At 42.4% G+C, this 20,378-nt stretch overlaps 1 protein-coding gene across 1 annotated transcript; it reads right to left on the reverse strand.

Moving 5' to 3' along the window:
* Positions 1-16,733, reverse strand: KIF3B (kinesin family member 3B). Its single transcript, XM_032766291.2, has 9 exons — positions 16,651-16,733; positions 8,197-9,647; positions 7,473-7,574; positions 6,471-6,593; positions 6,241-6,359; positions 5,906-6,019; positions 4,895-5,000; positions 4,252-4,430; positions 1-3,980 (listed from the first exon to the last, which is right to left on the reverse strand). The coding sequence occupies exons 2-9, from the start codon at positions 9,577-9,579 to the stop codon at positions 3,887-3,889; spliced, it is 2,220 nt and encodes a 739-aa protein (XP_032622182.1). The 5' UTR covers positions 9,580-9,647; positions 16,651-16,733; the 3' UTR covers positions 1-3,886.
* Between the last annotated feature and the right edge of the window lie 3,645 nt (positions 16,734-20,378).

Raw genomic sequence — 20,378 nt, forward strand, 5'->3', positions numbered from 1 at the left:
TTTTGGTAGATACAATAAATCAGACTGATTTTATTACACATCTTATTTTAGGATCACTTTTACATTCCTAGCCAAAAAAGATGATACAAATAAATATAAGTTGTAAAACCTATTGACAGAACTAGAGATGTTCTTTGTCTACAGGTCACCTAAGAAAAGATCAAAATCAGTGTAAGACCAAGGAGTGAAATCTCATAGACAGTTATGCCCACAAGCACCCTTGGGCACTTCATTCCAGAAACAAGAGAAATCGGGCTGAGAAGGGTAAGGTAGTAAGTGCCTAAATCATAGGGAGCTAAATGACCACTGCATGGTGCAGAGCAGCCACGCACCACTGTTCTTGTTCAGTTCCAACTGAGCATCTGATTATGGTTTTTGCATTGTGCCCATATGTTTTTCTCATTTGTCTATGTGTTTAACACTGTAGAAAGCAAGCCACAAGAATCACTTCTTCCCCTTTTACGGCCTGGTTGTATGATCAGATATCAGAAATTAAAAGACAGGACAGATAAAATATCCAGATTTACAGGAATCAATGCTTCTCTGAAACTCGGCAATGGATCTAGACACAGTGAGGAAGGACTGCAACTAGAGAGTTCTGTATTAAAACCAAAAGTCTGTATAATGCATCATTACAGTTCAAAAGGTCATCACAGAGGTATATGTTCTAAGATTCAAGCAGCATGCAAACCTTTCAACAAAGGATGATCAGACCTTTATTAATCTGAAGTGCTGTAATTTCTTTGTGTTCGGTTTCATGTGGGATTTGACTCTGGAACAGAAAAGCTACCCTTACTGGATGTAACTTGAAAAATAAAATCGTATCCAATTATACAGAGCAGAGCAAAGCGCAGGAGGATTTTAAACATTCCTCTGAAGAGACTGATTGTGCACACTCTCCCAGGGCCTCTTCCAGGAACTTGGTGGATTTCCTGTCTTCTTTGGCTGTTAGCCTGCAGGAAGTCCAGATGGTTCAGATCATACCCACATGCAGCAGAGAGGCACAAGCCTGGCAGGATCACTTGTTAGACATGTTGATCCTGAACTTCACTAACGTTGTACAATTTAACACAAATGTATTCATTTCACCCCAACATCACTGCCACAAAATGTCTGCACTGCAATTAAATACCCGTGGCTGGCCTGTGCCAGCTGACTTGGGCTCACAGGGCTCAGGCTCAGAGGCTGTTTAATTGTGGCATAGATGCGTGGGCTTGGACTCCAGCTTGAGCTCTGGGACCTTGCAGTGTCCTGGAACTCAGGCTCCAGCCTGAGCCCAAAAGTCTACCCCACAATTAAATAGCTCCTTAGCCTGAGCCCCACAAGCCCAGGCCGGTTGTCCCAGGCCAGCCACAAGTTTTTAATTGCAATGTAGACATACCCTATGCATCTAAAGGGGTAGGTCAATCAGAGTGAGAAGCTGAAAGCTGCTGTTGCCCTGAGATTTGCTTATTCTCTCTTATTCACTGGACATACTATTTAAAATAGAGCTGTGGGTAAAGGTAACTAAAAGTCAATTTTATACTTTGCCTACCCCATTCCCTCTCTCTCACCTCAATGTATACACATTTATAAACAGGGCTTTCTGAGGTATAGCCATTCCAGCATATTAACAGTAAAAGCAGAACAGTCTGGGTTTGGGCTGTGATTTCCAATGTACTTATTCCTGCCACATGGGAAATCTTACAAATTTCATACAGAAACCCGGTGGTATAGTAGCGAGTGAAGAAGCATAGCTATATCATGTATATATTACCATCTCAGGCTATACAGTCACTTCATCTCATTTCAATTCTCTGAATACTTAAAACTATACAATCCTCTTTTTCAATTATGAAGTAAACAAGATTATATACCGGGGGGGTGGACAACCGTTGACACTCTGTTTTATACCACAAGAGAGAATTAAAAGGCTTTTTGTACAGAAAACAGTGGTTTATAAAAAGGAAGGTTATGCCAGGCTTCCATCATTAGAACAGCAGGAAATAAGCAGATGGCTCCTCCCTCACCCATAGGCAAAACTCTCCTCCTCGCATCAAAATTTAAAAAAATATTCATCTGGTCCTCATCCAGAAATATACTCCTTGAATCAAAGAAGCTGATTTAGAACTTAATCCAAGTCCACCTGAGCAGCTGACTCACCAAAGCACCATGCCAGCAAGATGCAGAGGAGAGCTTTAAGCTAGAAGTGTTGTGTTCCTTCTGCTCATGGCGGTCAGATACAATGGAGTTTTTCCAGACTGGACAGAGTCAGTCAATGGATACTTAACAAGAACACAAAGTGGAGTCCCTACATTAGAGTATTTCTAAAAACAGGCAAGTTCTCATACACTGGTCAGTTTAGGGAGAGGTCATCTGCGAGGGAGAGGTAATGGGTAAAAACAATCAATCACAGGACAACAGTTGACAACAATCAAGAAAAAAAAATAGCCCAATATACAGGGAACTAAAACTTACAAGCTGAACAGTGAGATGCAAGACAGAAACACCTTACTCTGTCTTCTGAGCCCATCCAATACAGCAGTTCCCCTTTCCCCACTGGACCATGCAGGCCTGTGATATTAGTCACAGGGCAAACTTTGAAAAGATACCACCTAAAGCAGGAGTTCTTCCCCTTTCAATTTCAGTGTACCACCCCTGGGATTTATATCAGATTTCCTTGCAACCCCAGACTGGTGATGACACATTGCCCTCATTCCCATCTAGCCTCACTGTATTCAGGAAAGCTTAAGACTGAAAAGGGAATGTTCTTAACTTGGAGAACGATGAAACACAAAAGGCAGCTCCTGCACTGAAGCGCCTCATAACATCAAGGGAAAGATTGCATACTTATCAGAATAGTGCCGTCTAATATGGCTTTGCCTCATAGTGCTCCAGATTCCATCCATGCCATAGGGAATGGCAGAACTGGCCATGTGTGCCTCCTGGCAGAGACCTAGCCCAAGCTAGATCTACATTTCCTACAAATGGTGGAAGATCTGAGAAAATGGCCATACATGGTGTAGGGTTTAGATATTCAGTATGGACGCTGGTCTAAAATGCCAGGTGTGGGATGGAGGAGAGAGAGTGGAAGAGAGCTAGTATGGAGCTGGCACTGGTATGCAGATTTATTCTTTGACAAGGTGGTCCCTGTCAATAGGGGTTGAGTCTTTAGCAGGGCAGTTCAGAAGAGCTCTTACTGATGTCTGTAAACAGATAGAGAACTTCAGTTTCTATTGCTTCCATTCTACAGGAGCAAAATATACTTCCAAGATCCTCTCTTGTTCTACATTTCTAAAGGAAAGCGGAGAGGTCTAGCTTGAAGTGCATGGAAACAGCTCTCCAATCCTACCCATCTCAGGGTTGTTCAACCCAACTCTAACCCCAGATGAAGCCATTCTTTCAATAGAAAGAGGGGAAAAATGCACCTAGTCCAGTTTGGATACGCCCTCCACTTTTTAACCTCACTAAGTTTTCATCCTGAGGTTCTGAAGAGTTGATTCTGTTGAGATGACTTTCTACTCTTTCCTGTTGCCCAACAGCAAGAGAGCCCAGTACACCAAGGGGGCTGGAACTGAAGGAGAGAGGGTGATGCTGTGAGGTGATCCTCATGCTTCCCATTGCTTCTAAAACACTTTAACGTACCTCATGCATTTCTGATTTCCTATCTAAAATCTGTTCCCAATAGGGGCTGATTGCTAGATTGTGAGCAAATCTTTTCCTGCAAGGTTCAGCACACCTGGGACTGGCACATTTTGACACAAGTCAGTTAAACTGCAAAGAGGCCATTGCTATTCCCCAAAGGAAAGGGCTTGCAGTCTGGCTGAGAGTCTTCTCTGCAGGTTTTCACTTGTCTTTGCTCTCAGAAGGCAAATGCTGTTCACGCCCTGGAGAGGAATTGCTATTTTTACTTAGGAACTAGCCCCCGGGACTGTGGATAAAGCTGAGACCCAGAGGTGCCTGAGGAAGAGGATCCCCCTGATTTCCTTCCAGTTTTAGGCCTGAAGAAGTAAAAACAAAGAAAGTTGCCTGTTACACATCAAAACGAATCTCCCAAAAGCTGAATGAGTTTGACTGGATATAATTCTCTATCAATCTCATCTTGCTCCTCTGCCTTATTTACCCATCTCTCTCCACCTACCTCAGGGCTCATTTAGTTTTCATCCCACTGACCAGTCCTGCAGACAGATAGTGACCTATGCATACATACATTGCTGACTAGGTTCCAATGGACAGAGCTGGACATAACCTACTTTCTACAACTTGACTCACCTGGATTTTGATTTTTTATTTGACATGCTCTCAAAAGTGGAGGCATCCACCTGTATCTCATCTTCATCCTGCAGAGCTGCTTCTAGAGCAGCCTGCACTTTAGGAGCAATGGCTGGGCCCTCGTAGTCTCTGGTTGTTCGGCTAGGCATATCTAGCTCCAGTAACACAATGTTTTCTGCCTATGGAAGCAGAACCAGAACCATCAATGTCCACACATACTCATACTTTCCACAAACTATACTGATGTATTCCATGCTTTGATAAGGATTGTTACAAGAACTCCTAGATTTACTGGAAATTTAGATATCCCATGTGCTCATGGCCTTTTACCCTTGTCACACTCTCAGGCCACTTCATTCTCTCTGGCTTGTGACTTTCCTATCATCCTGCTTAAGCTTTTACTTTGTCACTTTCCATCTACACCAGGTGAACGTAACTTAGTAGCAGCATGAAGGTGATAAACTCTTCTTGAACAACACCAGACTGCTGGGTTTAAGACACATTTTTAATATGTCAAGATGGAGGCTTCCTCTCCACAGTCTTCTGCATCTGTCACACAGATTATGTATATATCCTCAGAAATTCATACTTCTCTGAAAACAAGAGGAAAACAGATGCAGGCTGCATCCTTGTTTGGGCTTACCCTATAGCGGGCCTCTGGACGAATCATCATGGACATCCTGGCATGCTGACTCAAAGGCCTCTTGTATCCCACTGCTGACACTGGCCTTTTCATCATCTGCTGGTTACTGAAAAGGAGATGATTACTGAATCTATCACATGTCAAAAACTGACATGATTTTTCATTGTTTGAATAAATCAAAATATCTCCTTCCTTAGAATCTCCTTCCTTAGAGGTTTTTAAGGTCAGGCTTGACAAAGCCCTGGCTGGGATGATTTGGTTGGAGATTGGTCCTGCTTTGAGCAGGGGGTTGGACTAGATGATCTCCTGAGGTCCCTTCCAGCCCTGATATTCTATGATCTGCAATGCACCGAGGCAATCCAGTGTATCTATTTGGAAAAAGAAGATTGCTACAGGCACCTAGGAATGTTCTCCAACTGGACAGTAAAAACCCAGCAAGTGGTATTAGATACAGTCCTTCACAAGTTTGCCTCTCCAATTTCTTGTTTTGTGCTTACTGTGGGGTTCCTATAGTACAAACCACAGGATGATGTGGAGTGAAAGGGCCAGAGGAATGTACATTTGCTCTTTGGAACCTCTTATATATAGTCAGGATTTGCCAACAGTTTCTATACACTGGCCTCTGAGATATCTTATCTTTAAAACAGGAAATAACTATGGTAGTAGATATGTTGAATCTGCTGACTTTTTAAATGGTAAACACAATGCTATATGTAGTTCGCAAATCAATTTGCAATCCTTTGGAAGAAAAATGGTGTGTGTGTGTGAGAGTGTGAGTGTGAGTGAGAGGGAGACATTATCAGTAGAAATTCCTTCCTCTCCTCACAGGTTAGAATTTTCCTAACTCTGCCTTCACCTTTACTGTACTCAGGTTACAGTTTGGCTAAAACTTTATTCTGACTTTAAGCACTCTTGCTGGATGAGGCTAAAACTGTGTGGAGAATCTTGCTCTGGCCAGCTTAAAGTCTTCATGTGATCCAGTCTTAAAGTAAGGTTAGGGGGTAAACTCACTCCAGCCGGGTTATGGGATGCAGTTTCCACTGGTCTTCCTCTTCATCAAAGAAAGATCTGTTCATGATCTTGTTCTTTTCCTCCAGGGGAATAAAGTTTTCAATAATCAGGTGCCTGTAGATAACAGACAAGAACAAAGATGGGACATATGCAAACAGGAGAATTAACATCTCTGTTTTGAATCTCCCCACCACCTCTCCAACATAGCCCTAGACAAAGAGAAGGAATTTCTAGTTCTCTCTCTTGTTCTGTAAGCAATTGGCTTGCAATCCACTCCCAAGAATAAAATGGCTTTAGTAAGAGTTAAAGGCAGCATATGGAGCAATGGGACCTACTTTAGTTTTAACTCCCTGGTAAGCTCATTCTGGGTCTGTTCTAGTTCTTGCCGCTCCTTGATGTGCTCCTCCTGGAGGTCATGGATCTCTGCCTTCACAGCTTGCAGCTTGGAAAATAGCTGGAAAAGGTGAGAAGAACCAGAGCAATGACTATTCAATGTTGCTATCACCTTCACATGCAGTGCCATTCAGTTTCTAATCCATCTGACCTAGCATTATTTACTTTTTACCTTTTTGAGTTTTTTGGTTTTGATGTCCACCTCTTGCTGTAGGGAACTATAGGTCTCTTTCAGCTCCAATGTTTCCTCATCCTGACTTTCCATCTGTTGCTGGATTTCTCGCTCCCGACGTTTCTAAACAATACCACAAACAAGACTAGATCAACACTGTCATATTGTTGCCTTTGGTGCCTGCACACATGAAAGCCACATCCAAGGCATCCCTTTAGCCTGGGATCCAGGACTCCTGATCTAGATTCAAGTATCAGAGGGATAGCCCTGTTAGTCTGGATCTGTAAAAGCAGCAAAGAGTCCTGTGGCACCTTAGACTAACAGACGTATTGGAGCATGAGCTCACGAAGCTCATGCTCCAATACGTCTGTTAGTCTATAAGATGCCACAGGACTCTTTGCTGCCTTAGATTCCAATTTCAAGTTGTTTTTTACCTTAGAAAAAACAAGAACATCAACCCTGTGTTTATTTGACTTTGAAGAGTTTGTTGGGCGCCTCATAGGACATTTATTGTGAATAAGCTCAGTTAAAGAAGTGGGAGTGTTGAAACCGTAGCAAGAACTTTCCTTCTCCAAAATCTTAATTAGTCATTGCAGTTAAATATGCACCAACACACACACAAAATACCAAAAGTTGTAAATAGTCTGACTAAATACCCCTCCCCTCATTTAATTGCTGCAGCTTTCACTCTCTAGGGCCTTAAGATGATATCATTTCATCAGTTCTCCACCACAGAAATTTCTAACCAAGACAGGACCAGTCTCTAATGTAAAAAACAATGAGGAAAAAAGTTTACAGGCCTTCTCTATATATCATAAAGCAGTAAAAAGGACACAAGTCCTTTTTCTCTCTCTTTTGCCAGTAATCATTAAACTAGGGCTAGGGATCAATCATTAATCTCAGGAACACTAGTTTATAGTTTCTCTTACCTTCATGTTTTCTGAATGGTCTAGAATAGCAGCTCTTTGCTACAAAATAATAAATTGGTTCCCCCTCTCTTACCTGTTCTGCAATTTCCTGACGTTTCTGCTCCAAGATTTTCTGCTGTTCATTTGTGTGATCCACAATGTTTTTCCCTCCAACAAGGAGCTTGCTTTCCATTGCCTGAAAGAAAAAACGTACTGAGAGGTTAACCTCTCAGGCAGCCATGTAACTCATCCTTTTTAAAAAAAACTGTAACAACTTCTCAGATAGTTACCACTGAACTCTCCTTTATAAGGGGTATCACTCACTCAACATCCAAATTTAAACCTGTTATGGAAATTGTTCTCTCTGTGAAATCCTAATAATTGTAAGGTTAATGCACTAGTAACTTGTTTTGTGTTCTGCATTGTGGCAATCTGTCCCACATTTTGTCTGAGAGGTTGACTGGAGGCTTTCATATATATATAAATTTCTAACAATCAGTAACAGAAGGAAGCTTGTTAATAAGTTACAGCATAATAAGTGTGTATATCACATTTAATCTCTTGTACTGACTTCCCAGGGACCAGTTTAAATTATAAAACATATTACAAATGTGAACCACTAATTCTAAAATCAATTTTTAACGGAATTCCCACCTCTGTCTACATAAAGTTGATTTTTAAAACTTGACTCAGGCACACCCCCTCACTATTACTCTGAAACTTTCTCTACATGGTGGTTATCATCCCACTTTGATGAACTGCCATCCTTCCCTAAACCCAGAGAACATTCCCTTCAAGGAATCCAACAAGCACTCTACCTTGATTTTGGCACCCAGCATTTCTGCTGCTTCCTTCTCTCGCTTCAGATCCTCCATCTTCTTCTCCTTCTCCTTTAGCAGCCTCATCTTTTCTTCTGCCACCAAGCTGTGATCCTCTACAATAGCTTTCTTCTCAATTTCCAGCTTTTCCTGCTGCTCCCTCCAGTAGTCATCTTTGTCATCCCCTTCATCACCCTCTTCTCCATCCTCCTCTTCCTCTTCCCCACCATCTCTTCTCCTTTCTCTCCTCTTTCTTTTGCCAACAGACCTTTTTTCCAATTGTGCCTTGAGCCGAGCGATTTCTTCCTGGAATTCTCGTAGCAGTGCATCCTTAGGATCCTCATTAACTCTTGGTTTGTTCTTGATGTTTTTGGCACGGTTGGCATATCGCAGGGTAGTAAGAGTTTCTTCTACATTGTAAGAGGCAGGGCCTATATTGGCCACCATCACAGTCTTAGCATTGCCACCTAGTGAGTCCTGAAGTAGCCTAGTTAGTTTTGAGTCCCGGTATGGAATGTGAGTGCTTTTACCATCTACTAGGGCAGATATAACATTGCCCAAAGCTGAAAGAGAGAGGTTAATCTTGGTAGCTTCCTTTAACCTTTCCCCCTGTGCTCCAGTTTTAGCCTGGCGTTCACTGCCTGCAAGGTCCACTAGGTTGAGTTTTCCTACACGGATGTGATTCTCCCCATCAAGTCCCACCTCGCTGCACTCAACAGTGATCACAAAAATGGCATGGGAACGGGAACTATGCTCATTCATGTTGGTAGCACCAACGGAGCGGTTTTGGTTCCCCACATTCATGACGTGCTCGATCTCCTTGACACTCTTTGTGACAAAAGATGATAAGTCCTTCACATACACCCCAGTGTCTGGTCTCTCTTTCAGCTCCAGCCTCTTGGACTGATCCTTTGACAGCAGATCTCTGATTTCTTCTTGGTATATTTCCAGATAAGATGCTCTAACCAAATACTGCTGGTTTTGAGATCGAGAGATGTGGGTGAAGATGTGGTCAAATGAATTGGGGATGACCCCTCTTTTTTCAGGATCACCACGCACTCCTTCCATTGTATATGTTTTCCCTGTCCCAGTCTGCCCATAGGCAAAGATAGTCCCATTGAACCCTTGCAGGACAGAATCCACCAGAGGTCTAAAGGTCTCATCATAAAGTTCAAACTGCTTGGAATTCCAGTCATAGACAGCATCAAAGGTGAAGGTTTTAGGCAGCTCATGAGATGTTCCCCTGGGATTCTTCACTAATACCTGCCCTAACTTGACATCCACATCAACAACTTTATCATATGAAGCTGCCTTCTCTTTTCCATTCATTGGCCGGCACCGCACCACCACCCTGACAGATTCAGAACTCTTTAACTTAGACATGACGACAGGACGGTGGGTGGGGAGATTTGACAGGCGGGTGATCCAGGAAGGCCAGGAGCGCTGAAAACCTAAAAAATAAACAAAGAAAGGGCACGTGACTAGTTTTCAGTAAATTTTTGTGCAAAGGCACAGATTCAACTCATTTAATTCTGAAGGCTTTGGGTCAACTGAACTGTGAAGGATTCTGAAGCACAAAAATAATGGTTAAGGTAAACATTTTAAAAAGTCTTAATTATTTGAAATGATCTCTCAAAATCTTACATATCAACTAATATTTAGTTACATAAAGAAATGTTGCAAAGAATCCTCATGAAATAAAATCACTATAGTTGGTAAATTTATCCTTGTCTCCTCCTTTAAAAAAAATTAGAAATGCTGTTTAATACTTTTTTAATTAGATAAACCCATTGCAATAAACGTCTTCTACATTCTGGTTTGTAATAGTCAATTAAAAGTATTAGTTTCAGGTTCTAATCACAGCACGTATAAATCTAACATACACATGCACTTTTGAGTCACTTTATCTGGTGCTTATGCTGCTGCCTAGTGCATTAAAGATGCTGTTTAGAGGTTCTTGTGAGGAACCCAATCAGTGTTTAGATCAAGTGCTACAACACATCCAGCAAAATTATAAATTCAGGACAGACCTCAAGAAATTATGCATATATTTAAAGTTGCCTCTGATTAAAACTACCTTCTGTTACTAACCATTTTCATTTCATAATGAAGAGTTTACAGTAGCCACTCCCTTGCCAATACCCTTCCTGGCAGATCACATTTAATTTCAGGGAAGAGGCACAAAACAGTTACATTAACCTAGTGTTGCTGCCTCCCCCTCTTCAGCTGCCCTTATTCTGCAGAGAAATGGAAGGTCACAGAGCACCACCGCAGGACAAAAAGGAACCGGTGAACAGCAGCCTTTGTGAACCCTCTTATGCACTACCAGCTTTAATTGCCTGCATTTTTAGTTGCTTAAAAATTGTCCTTGACTAGATTGTGAGATTCTTTGGAAATCAAATATAAATACACTGGTTTCTGGAGGGAGTCACATTTGGGTTTTGGCACTTCAGGGTCAGGATTCAAATTTAAATTAGTCCTATGTTATTTACATGTTATGTCATTAGAAAAATGCAGTGCTTCAGTTTCCTGCCATAGGTTTAAAACTCATCTATAGGATCTCTTAAAGGAAAGATATTGCCTGGAAATGTACCACGGATGCTTTTTCCTTTTCTTTGTTACATTTTAAGTCACCTTTTGTAGATCTAATTACAGTATAATAAATCTTTAATGGAATTGCCATTGCTGTCAGGATTCAAGAGAAACCCATAAAGCTTCTTTTCACCTTTCAGCTATTATAGCTAGTGCTGTGTGTAGTCTGTGTTTCCAGAGAATTTAATGCAGAGAGTCTACTATCCATGATAGAAACATGTGGCAGAATCTAAGGGCTTGTCTACACTTACAGCACTGCAGTTGCACTGGTGCAGCTGTGCCATTGTAGCACTTCGTGAAGATGCTACTTCACCACCGGGAGATCTTCTCCCATAGGCACAGTAACTCCACCTCCCCGAGAGGCTGTAGCTATGTCGACAAGAGAAGCCCTCCCGTTGACATAACATTGTCTACACCAGGAGTTAGATTTGTATAACTACATCACTCAGGGGTGTGGTTTTTCCACCCCCTGAGAGATGTAATTATACTGACATACATTTGTAGTGTATACCAGGGCTAAACAGTCTCTCTCTCTCACATGTATGCACACACACATCCATGAACGCATGCGCACACGCACAAATGCATTTCTAGTCCCTATAATCGCAAAGAAAACCTTCAGTGTGAACTGGTATGCACGAACTAAGGCAGAGTTGTCTGCACACTTGGGAAAGTACAGTAAACCATCCCCATTCATCTTAATGGTGTGTTAACTCTGAAACCAACTGGCAATTATATAATCAACACTTAATTTAACTACTGTGCTTGTTGCAGATGTTAGAGATAGTGGATGAAGCCGGGGCGGGCGCAGTCAGACAGCTTTTTGCTGTTAAAGACTGCATAGCTGGTTATGACAAAATTTCAAGTCACCACCAACTATGCTCACAAGGTGGAAGGAAGGAATATTCCCATCCAGTGTTAAAAGCTGTAAAATTCTGCTTCCCTCCCCCATTGTTGCCAAAACCTTCAGGTTCCTCCTTACCAACATCTATGGTGCAGTTATGCATTTGCAATAGAAACATCTGTAGCATGTTAAAAATAGAGGACGCAGTTCCAATTCACAGTTAGCATAGTGGAGCGGGTGGGAAGAAGCCACAAAGATGGCTCTAGCTTATGTTTATGCCTCTCTTGTCCTGAACCAGACCCTAGTGCAACTTAGATCAGCCATAGGCTATTATAAAACTTATACAACCTAGGACAACTAAGCTAGCAAGGGATCAGCAAAGTGCACTGCAGTCTGGTCCTGGATCTTCATCCTCCAACTCCCATCATGCCCATAGCTATCCCCTCACATCCTGCCCCAATACATATTCTGCATGGAACTGAGAGATGGAGAATGGGAGATTCAGGATGCCAAATTTACATCAGCCCAACATTTCTCCCTTCTAAGGCTGGTTTAAGGCCTGTTTGCACCATTTCTTATGAGAGGCTGAGGACCCTGTCCTTAAAAATTAGAGGAAAGAATAAAATAAATTTAACATAATATCAAAATAAATAACATGAGCAAAAAGTACATGAGTCTTTGATCATACTCCACCTTCTTCTAGCGTACCTGCTATTTTAGGGTTGGGGCTTGCAAAGTAACACAGTTTCCCCCAGCTTCAACTCGTACATCTCAAGCTGAAGATAGCCATGTGTACTCTAGATGTCATGGGGTCAACAGTTTTCAACAGATCTATGCCATAATTATTCCCATCTCAATACACTTTTATTTGGATTCTTTGTACAGGCCAGCTCTGCTCCAGTACCCAAAAAATGATGAAATATATTCCACATCCAAGTTCTAAAGTACTAAGTGATCGAATGCCATCTGATTTTACAAGGTTCTACATTACCCAAAACTCATGCTACATAACAATTTGATTCACAAAGCCCTGCAGTTTATGGGTTGTGTAATGAGGAGACACCTGGAGATGGTGAAACATGTTGATCCTTCCTCAATCATTAGCACACTTAGCTTCCCTTTAAAAGAAAATATGTAGCCATTCATTGATGGGCTGCCACTAAAGGTATGTGACTGCATAGCTCATGAAATGCAACTGAGTTTTCAGACAAACCAATTTTTAAAAAATAAACCCTTTAAAAAGAATGGCTGTTTGAAATCTTTCCAACAGCTGGACCTAAGTATAAAGCAAGTTCAGAAAACCCCATCTAGGATTTAAAATCAATTTGTTTGGTTCCCTCAGGGCTTTCCCTCTATTCTAACGCTAGCTGGATCTGTAGCAAAAATACCATATTTGAGGACTAAATTTTTGATTCTATAATTGCATCTTGCCTCTGTCTCTTTACTCGAGGGGACCTCCTGAGAAGTTCAGGTGTAGAGCTAGAGGATCAAAAACATTTTCTATCCCAATGCCCATGCTGTGAACAAGGCATTTATAAGAACAGAAGGTAATCTTAGAGCACCAAAAAAACACATGTAATAATATTTACTGAAATTTCAGTAAGACCTTTAAAATTATCTCAGTGTCTTAATGGAAACTGCTTGCCCCCCTGAGTGGAGAAGGTATGCCATGTGAAGACACTCGGAACTCAAAGTAGATGATCCGGAATGTGCATCAAGTTGACCAAAGTGGCTGAGCATCTGCAGTGCTTTATAAACTTGCACAAAGGATTCAATACAGTGTATAGCCAATAAGTCTCCAGATGCTCCTGACTAAAATACAGTGATCTTTTCTCTCCTGATTTACATCTCCAAAAAGGATAGGCTCACTAACTGGACAGAAAGGAATATATATTTAAAATGCCAGTCTAGAGAAAATATCAAAGTCAGATTCAAGACTTGTAAAAGCACACAAAGCATACCCTCCTTCTTTGCTGATAAACTTGTGAATGCCACCCAAATATATGCTGCTCCCTCCACTTCTGTCCTGGCATTCAGTGCTTCCGCAACTGAAAATATCTCAGAACTGCATGGACAGAAATGAATGTGCATCTGTATGCACCTTTACCACCACACGTACGTTCAAATTAGGCATGGAAATGCTCATGAGATTCTATATGTTACGGAAATGCCACCTCTAATCAATGTGGTTAATCTCTGAACAGGACTATCTCCGACTGCTTTGGTAGCACTCTTCTGTCAAACAAATTAAACTAAAATTTGTAGCAGCCAAACTGTCCTACCGGATTCTTTGAAGCAGACTCTGTTAATCAAAACGATATACAGGACATATTCTCCAGATTCTTCTTGGGCCAAAAAGTTTATGAAAAATAAAACAAAAAACATACAATAATCAACACTGCTGGGGATGTACCTTATCAACAAGCACATTAACTTTTTATTCACAAATGAAATTCATTCAGCAGCCAGAACCAGAGGTGTGTTTTATCTTGAATGTTATCCTCTTGCCTTTATCTCTGATACCGTCTGCAAGAGATATTGACTAGGATTATGTGATCCTAGGTTCATTTAATCTACTGGTAGATTTTTTTTTTTTTCAGTACAAGAGCATATTGCTATTCACATGTGGCCATCTTGAACGTAAGAGAAAATATACATAACAGTAGAGGAATCAACCCTCACTCTCACAGTTTGGTATCCTGTATATATTTAGTGAGAATTATGTTGTCTATTTGTCAGTCACCTAGGACTGCCTTGCTCAAATGCACACCTCAGATCTACTTTTGCCACAAACCAATCAGTCCCTTCATCTTATCTCACCCCTGATTTGCACTATTGTCAAGCTAATGCATCATGATCCATTTCCATTGCTGTTGGCTGCTGTTGTTAACAGTTACTGGTGTATCAATTAATTAGTTGAACTCTTCTTCCTGGTGAAAGTCTTATATGTTATTCTGGGGAATCTGAACAGAAATTTGTCTCACCTAAAATTATATTGCAAAATTTGCACCATCTCCAGCTGTTTCTTGTAGATGGGATAGAATAGCTTATAAACTATCACTTGCTTTACATCACAGCACCGTTTATTTGTATGCTATGATTAACAGTTGTTCCTCATGAAACCAGTAAATCCAAAGAGATCTGGATAAAATCCCAAATTGCCTCTAATCAGTTAGACTTCAAGACTGAGATTAGTGTATTTTAAATTTTGCCTTGAATGAGTGCAGGAAGAATTTTAAGCCCTATTCTCTTTTAATACACTACGAAGTCATGCCTGAAAAAATAAGTGATGTCACAGATTGTCACATTTAATCATCAGAGAATTTTAGAAATTAAAGATAGCAGTGAACAGTTGGACCAACCAGTCCATGTCCCTGGGGCCAATGCAGGACTGGTACCGTACTGGACATGTGCTAGTATGCTTTAACCTCTCTACTTTTAACACTCCCAAGCAAAGAGCAGCTATGCTTCCCTGCAAAATTTAACAGGTCTTCCTGTCAGGAAGACTTTCTTAATATGCAGCCAAATTCTTACTTTTCATAATCTCGTCTCATTACTTTGATTATACTGCCAGGCATCACCCTAAATAACCGCATTCCCCTCTTGCGGTGTACGGTCTTCAGATATTTGTAGACTTATGTCCTCACTTAACTACATTTAGTTCTTTTAATCTTTTCTCAGAACCCAATACCTCCAAACCCCTCTCTGTTGCGCTTTCCCTCTAATTTTTCTCTCTCACTCCCTGCTAAAGAAGTGCCCAGAACTGAACAGATTATCCCAGGTGTGAACACACCATAGAAAAGGACCATCACCCCTCTGCTCCTTTTTTGCTGCCATATGACAGTGCAAACCCATGTTTAATTTGTTGCCCACTACCATCCCAAGCCTGTTTGGGCATTATTACTTCCCAGATACCTCCCTCCCACTGACAGAGAAACCAGAGCTTACAGAGAGCTATGTAAACCCCAAGCTACATGTACATTTGAGGCTGTAACTTTATCTATGATTCTGAGTGTCGGCCTTCATCTTCAAACCAACATAAGAACCACTCTCTGTAGACTAACAGTCCTACACTGTAGTTACTGTGACACATTAGATCTCTGATATGACATTAGGTGTCACGATAACACACAATAAAGGCAGCTGAGCAATAGTGAACTTTGTGGTAGAGAGAACTCAAAGCTATTGCAGTGGGTTATAAGATCATGCAACAGCCTGTAATGCCACAGAAATCATTCTGAAAATACACAGCAGGCCGATGAGGAGGTTCACACAGGCATAGGAAAGGTGTGGGGGAAGGAAGAGTGGCTATTTACATGCCCACATGAGAGATTTCTTCTTTTCTATACTCGTGGGGTTGGTTCCTCCTTCACACGCTCATCTGGGTGGAAACTCTCCCTCCTTTGCATGCCCAGGTGTATACATACATGCATGACAGAGGCTGCCATCCCTTCTTTGCATACAGATGCACACACCATAGACAACAGGGGCTGCCATGCCCCCTTTGCATGCAGATACACAAACGTCAGTGCTTTGCATGTCCAGATATGCACACGCATATACGACAGGGACTGCCATCCCACGTTTGTATGTGCAGGTGCACGTGTGCGCGCGACAGGGTCTGCTGACCCTCCTTTGCAAGTCGACGGGGGCACACACGCGTGCAACAGGGACTGCCGACCCTCTTCACACTCAGGTGTGCACACACGTGTGTAATAGGGGCTGTCGGACCTCGTTTGCACACCCAGCTCCACATACAAGTGTGTAACCGGGGCTGCCGTCCTCCTTTGCACACACACGTGCGCGACGGGGCTGCCATCTCTCCTTTTCACACCCAGACTCGCATATGCGTGTGCAACAGAGCTGCCGCCCCTCCTCTGCTCGCCCCTATGATGGGGAGCGGGCTCCCTGCCGCTAGCTACGAAGCCCCCCACCCCGCAGTGCCTCCCCCAGCTGGGCCCCTTTAAGGCCCGGTTCGGACCCTGTCAATGGGTGGCGGGGGTCAGTGCGGGACTCACCTGCGCTGTCACCATGGAGCCTCCTCCCCCGCCGCCGCCACCTCTCCCGCTGCACCGGATACAGCGGGGGTCGACCACCGCTCACTTCCTTGGCAACCCGCACGCCCGCCCCCAAGCCATCACTTCCTTAGCGACCGGCCCCACAGGCCGCCTTGGCAACTGGTCTCACTTCCTTGGCGACCGGACAGAGACGAGGCGCCTTCGCTTCCCTAGCAACGAGCCCCGCCCTACCAAGGCGAGCTCCCTCCCGGGAAGTCTGTTCACCTGGCGGGGCTCGCAGGTGGCCAATAGCGGTGGGAGACAGGGAAGGAGTGTAGGGTGGCGGTGGGAGAGGTTGGACTGGGTGCGTGGGGCCAGGGAGAGACCTTGCAGGATGCGGGTGTGGGGCCAAAGGGGGACATATAGGATGGGGCTGGGAGGGACTTTAACTAGCCAGACAGCGTTGGAAAAGTACGATGGCAAAACCATATTTCTGATCAATTCTTGGAACGTATTGGGGACAACCTTTTATTTCAGAAAGTCAAGGGTGTAACTGGGGGCAGCCATTCTGGGCTTGACTCTGAACAGGGAGATGCAAATCTGAACCTTGAGGGCAACTTGGGTGAAAGTGATCAAGAAATGATAAAGTTCATGAGTCTAATGAAAGGAAGGAGTGAGAGTATCAGAATAAAGACAGTGGAATAAAAAAAAACAACAAAAACACACCATCCACACACTTTAACCAGTTTAAAAAACTGATAAATAAGGTTCCGTAGGAAGAAAAAGGAGTTCAGGAGAGCTAGAAGTTTCAATCTTCAAGGTGCAACAACAAACTAGCCCAATGTGAAGAAAAGATAGGACGAATAGTATGAGGTCAATATGGCTCCATCAGGCAATGTTTAATGACCTGACAATCAAAAAGGAATTCTACAGAATGTGGAAACATGGATGAATTGATAAGGAAGAGCACAAAAGACCACCACAAGCATGTAGGGACAAGATCAGAAAAGCTAAGGCACAAAATGATTTGCATCTATCAAGGGACATAAAAGGAGCTAAGAGGCTTTTAAACTATATTAGGAGCTACAGAAAGACGAAACCGTAAGTCCTCTACTTAACAGGGAAGGAGAGCTAATAATGGGTGACATCAAGAAGGCTTAGGCGTTTAATGCTGGGTTTGCTTCAGTCTTATTAAAAAGGTTAATGGTGACCAGAGACTCAGCACAATTAATATAAACAACAAGGGAGAAGGAACAAGCCAAAATAGGGAAAGAACAAGCTAAAGATCATTTAGCTAAGTTAGATGTATTCAAGTTGGCAGAGCTGGATGAAATTCATCATAGGGTACTTTAGGAAATAGCTGAAGCAATCTCTGAACCGTTATCAAGTATTTTCAAGAACTCATGGACAATAGTGAGGTCCCAGAAGACTGGAGAAGGGCAAACATAGTACCCATGTTTAAAAAAGGGAACAAAGATGACTTGGGGAATTCTAGACCAATCAACCTAACTGTGATGCCTGGTAAGATACTAGTGGCTAGGGGGAAATAGTAAAATGTGTTATATCTTGATTTTAGTAAGGCTTTTGACACAGTCTCACAGGAAAATGTGGTCTAGAGCAAGTTACTATAAGGTGGGTACACAGCTGGTTGAAAAGACTTACTCAAAAAGTAGGTACCAATGGTTTGCTGTCAAATTGGGAGGGTTTCTCTAGTAAGGTCCCACTAAGGTCACCCCTGGATCTGGTACTATGGAATATTTTAATTAATGATTTGGATAATTGAGTAGAGAGTATGCTTATAAAATTTGCAGATGATACCATGCTGGATTGTCTTACAAGCACTTTGGAGGACAGGGTTAGAATTCAAAATGACCTTGACAATTAGAGACTTGGGCTGAAGTAAGATGAAATTCAGTGAAGACAAATGCAAAGCACTACACTTAGAAAGGAAAAAATCAAATCCACAACTACAAAATGGGGAACAACTGACTAGGTGGTAGTGCTGTTGAAAAGTATAGTGGATCTCAAATTGAATATGAGTCAACAATATGATGCAATTGCAAAAAGGCAAATATTCTGAGATGTATTAACAGGAGTGTTGTAAGTAAGACATAGAAGATAATTGTCCTGCTCTGCTCAGCCCTGGTGAGGCCTCAGCTGGAATACTGTGTCCAATTTTGGGTGCTATATTTTAGGAAAGATGTGGATAAATTGGAGAGAGTCCAGAGGAAAGCAACAAAAATGATAAAAAGTTTAGAAAACCTGACCTATGAGGAAAAGTTAAAAAACACAACTGGGTATGTTTAGTGTTTAGAAAAGACAACTGAGGGGGGATCTGATAAGTCTGAATATATGTTAAGGGCTGTTATAAAGAGGATGGTGATCAATTGTTCTCCATGTTCACTGAAAGTAGGACAAGAAGTAATCCGCTTAACCTGCAGCAAGGGAAATTTAGGTTAGATGTTAGAAAAATGTCCTAACTTTAAGGATAGTTAAGTTCTGGACTAGGCTTCCAAGGGAGGTTATTAAATCTTCATCATTGGAGGTTTTTAAGAACACATTGAACAAACACCTGTCAGGGATAGTCTAGGTTTACTTGATCCTGCCTCAGCACAGAGGGGTGGATTTGATGACCTTTTGAGGTCCCTTCCAGCCCTACATTGCTGTGGATCTGTGTGGGGTTGCAGATGGTGGAATGCAGGATGGGAGTGGGAGGGAGTGGATGTGGGGAAGAGGGGGAGGAACACAAGATGGCTGGGAATGGGTACACATAGGGGTAGCAGCCTGCAGCAAAGACCACTGAAGAATTTGGGGGCAAGCCCACAGGTCCTTGGCAGAGATGAGGGGACAACTATTGTCCTTAGCTAGGTAATTACTAGATGCTTAGAGTCAGGGAGAGAGAGTCTTATGGTTGGACCACTGTGCCTACCTCCCACATTACATGCCAAGTAGCATATACATTCCTTAGCGCTGTAATTTCACAGGGATAAATCCATGCACAGGCATAAATCCATGCACAGGCAGCTTGCCCTCTGAATTTTATATTCCATTTGCCATGCTTCTTGAGTTTTGACACAAGCTGCATATAGCAGAACACAGAATTGAGCTGAAAGCATGTATAAGTTTAAATTGGGGAATACATCAGCCTTGAAAGTTGTTGACATTTTAATTGTGGTTTAGGTATTGTGTGGGACATTTTAAAGGATTTTGTAAGAGATAAAGAAAGCTGCATTTCAGGCTCTAAACCCCTCAGGTTTGTGGAGCTTGGGCTGCTGCCCACAGCCCTTTGCAAGTTTTCTGTAACTGTCTAGCATTCCATTTTCAAAAAGGTGGCAGCTCTAATTTAGACTCCAATGTGTTTTAAGATGTTAATGGTTTCCATTCTCAAGTGTCTGATGACTTTTTTAAAGAAATTATGACAGGAAATTCCAGCTTATCCTTTCAATCTTTTCTTGACTAGCAGGGCACGATCTTTCTGAAGTGACAAAGTTTCTCCTCTGCTCTGGTGGGTCCTGCGCTTATTAGCAGATTTGCTCACCTCAGTGATCTTCCCCACAGTCTGGGTCAACTCCTCCTGTGTCCAATCAGGAGTTGGGAGGAACCCAGGCCCACCTTCTACTCTGGGTTTCAGCCCAGGGCCCTGTGGATTGCAGCTGTCTATAGTGCCTCCTGTAACAGCTGCATGACAGCTACAACTCCCTGGGCTACTTCCCCATGGCCTCCTCCAAACACCTTCTTTATCCTCACCA

This window comes from Chelonoidis abingdonii, chromosome 14, assembly GCF_003597395.2.
Source record: "Chelonoidis abingdonii isolate Lonesome George chromosome 14, CheloAbing_2.0, whole genome shotgun sequence".
NCBI classification, from domain to species: Eukaryota; Metazoa; Chordata; order Testudines; family Testudinidae; genus Chelonoidis; species Chelonoidis abingdonii.

Bases quoted from the DNA above. Each gene is read 5' to 3' on its own strand.
- KIF3B (XM_032766291.2), bottom strand. From the start codon at position 9,579: ATGTCTAAGTTAAAGAGTTCTGAATCTGTCAGGGTGGTGGTGCGGTGC. The intron at 4,431-4,894 runs GTAAGCCCAAAC...CTGCTTCCATAG, and splicing joins GTCCAGAGGCCCGCTATAGG to GCAGAAAACATTGTGTTACT. The intron at 3,981-4,251 runs GTGAGTCAAGTT...TTACTTCTTCAG, and splicing joins AATAAAAAATCAAAATCCAG to GCCTAAAACTGGAAGGAAAT.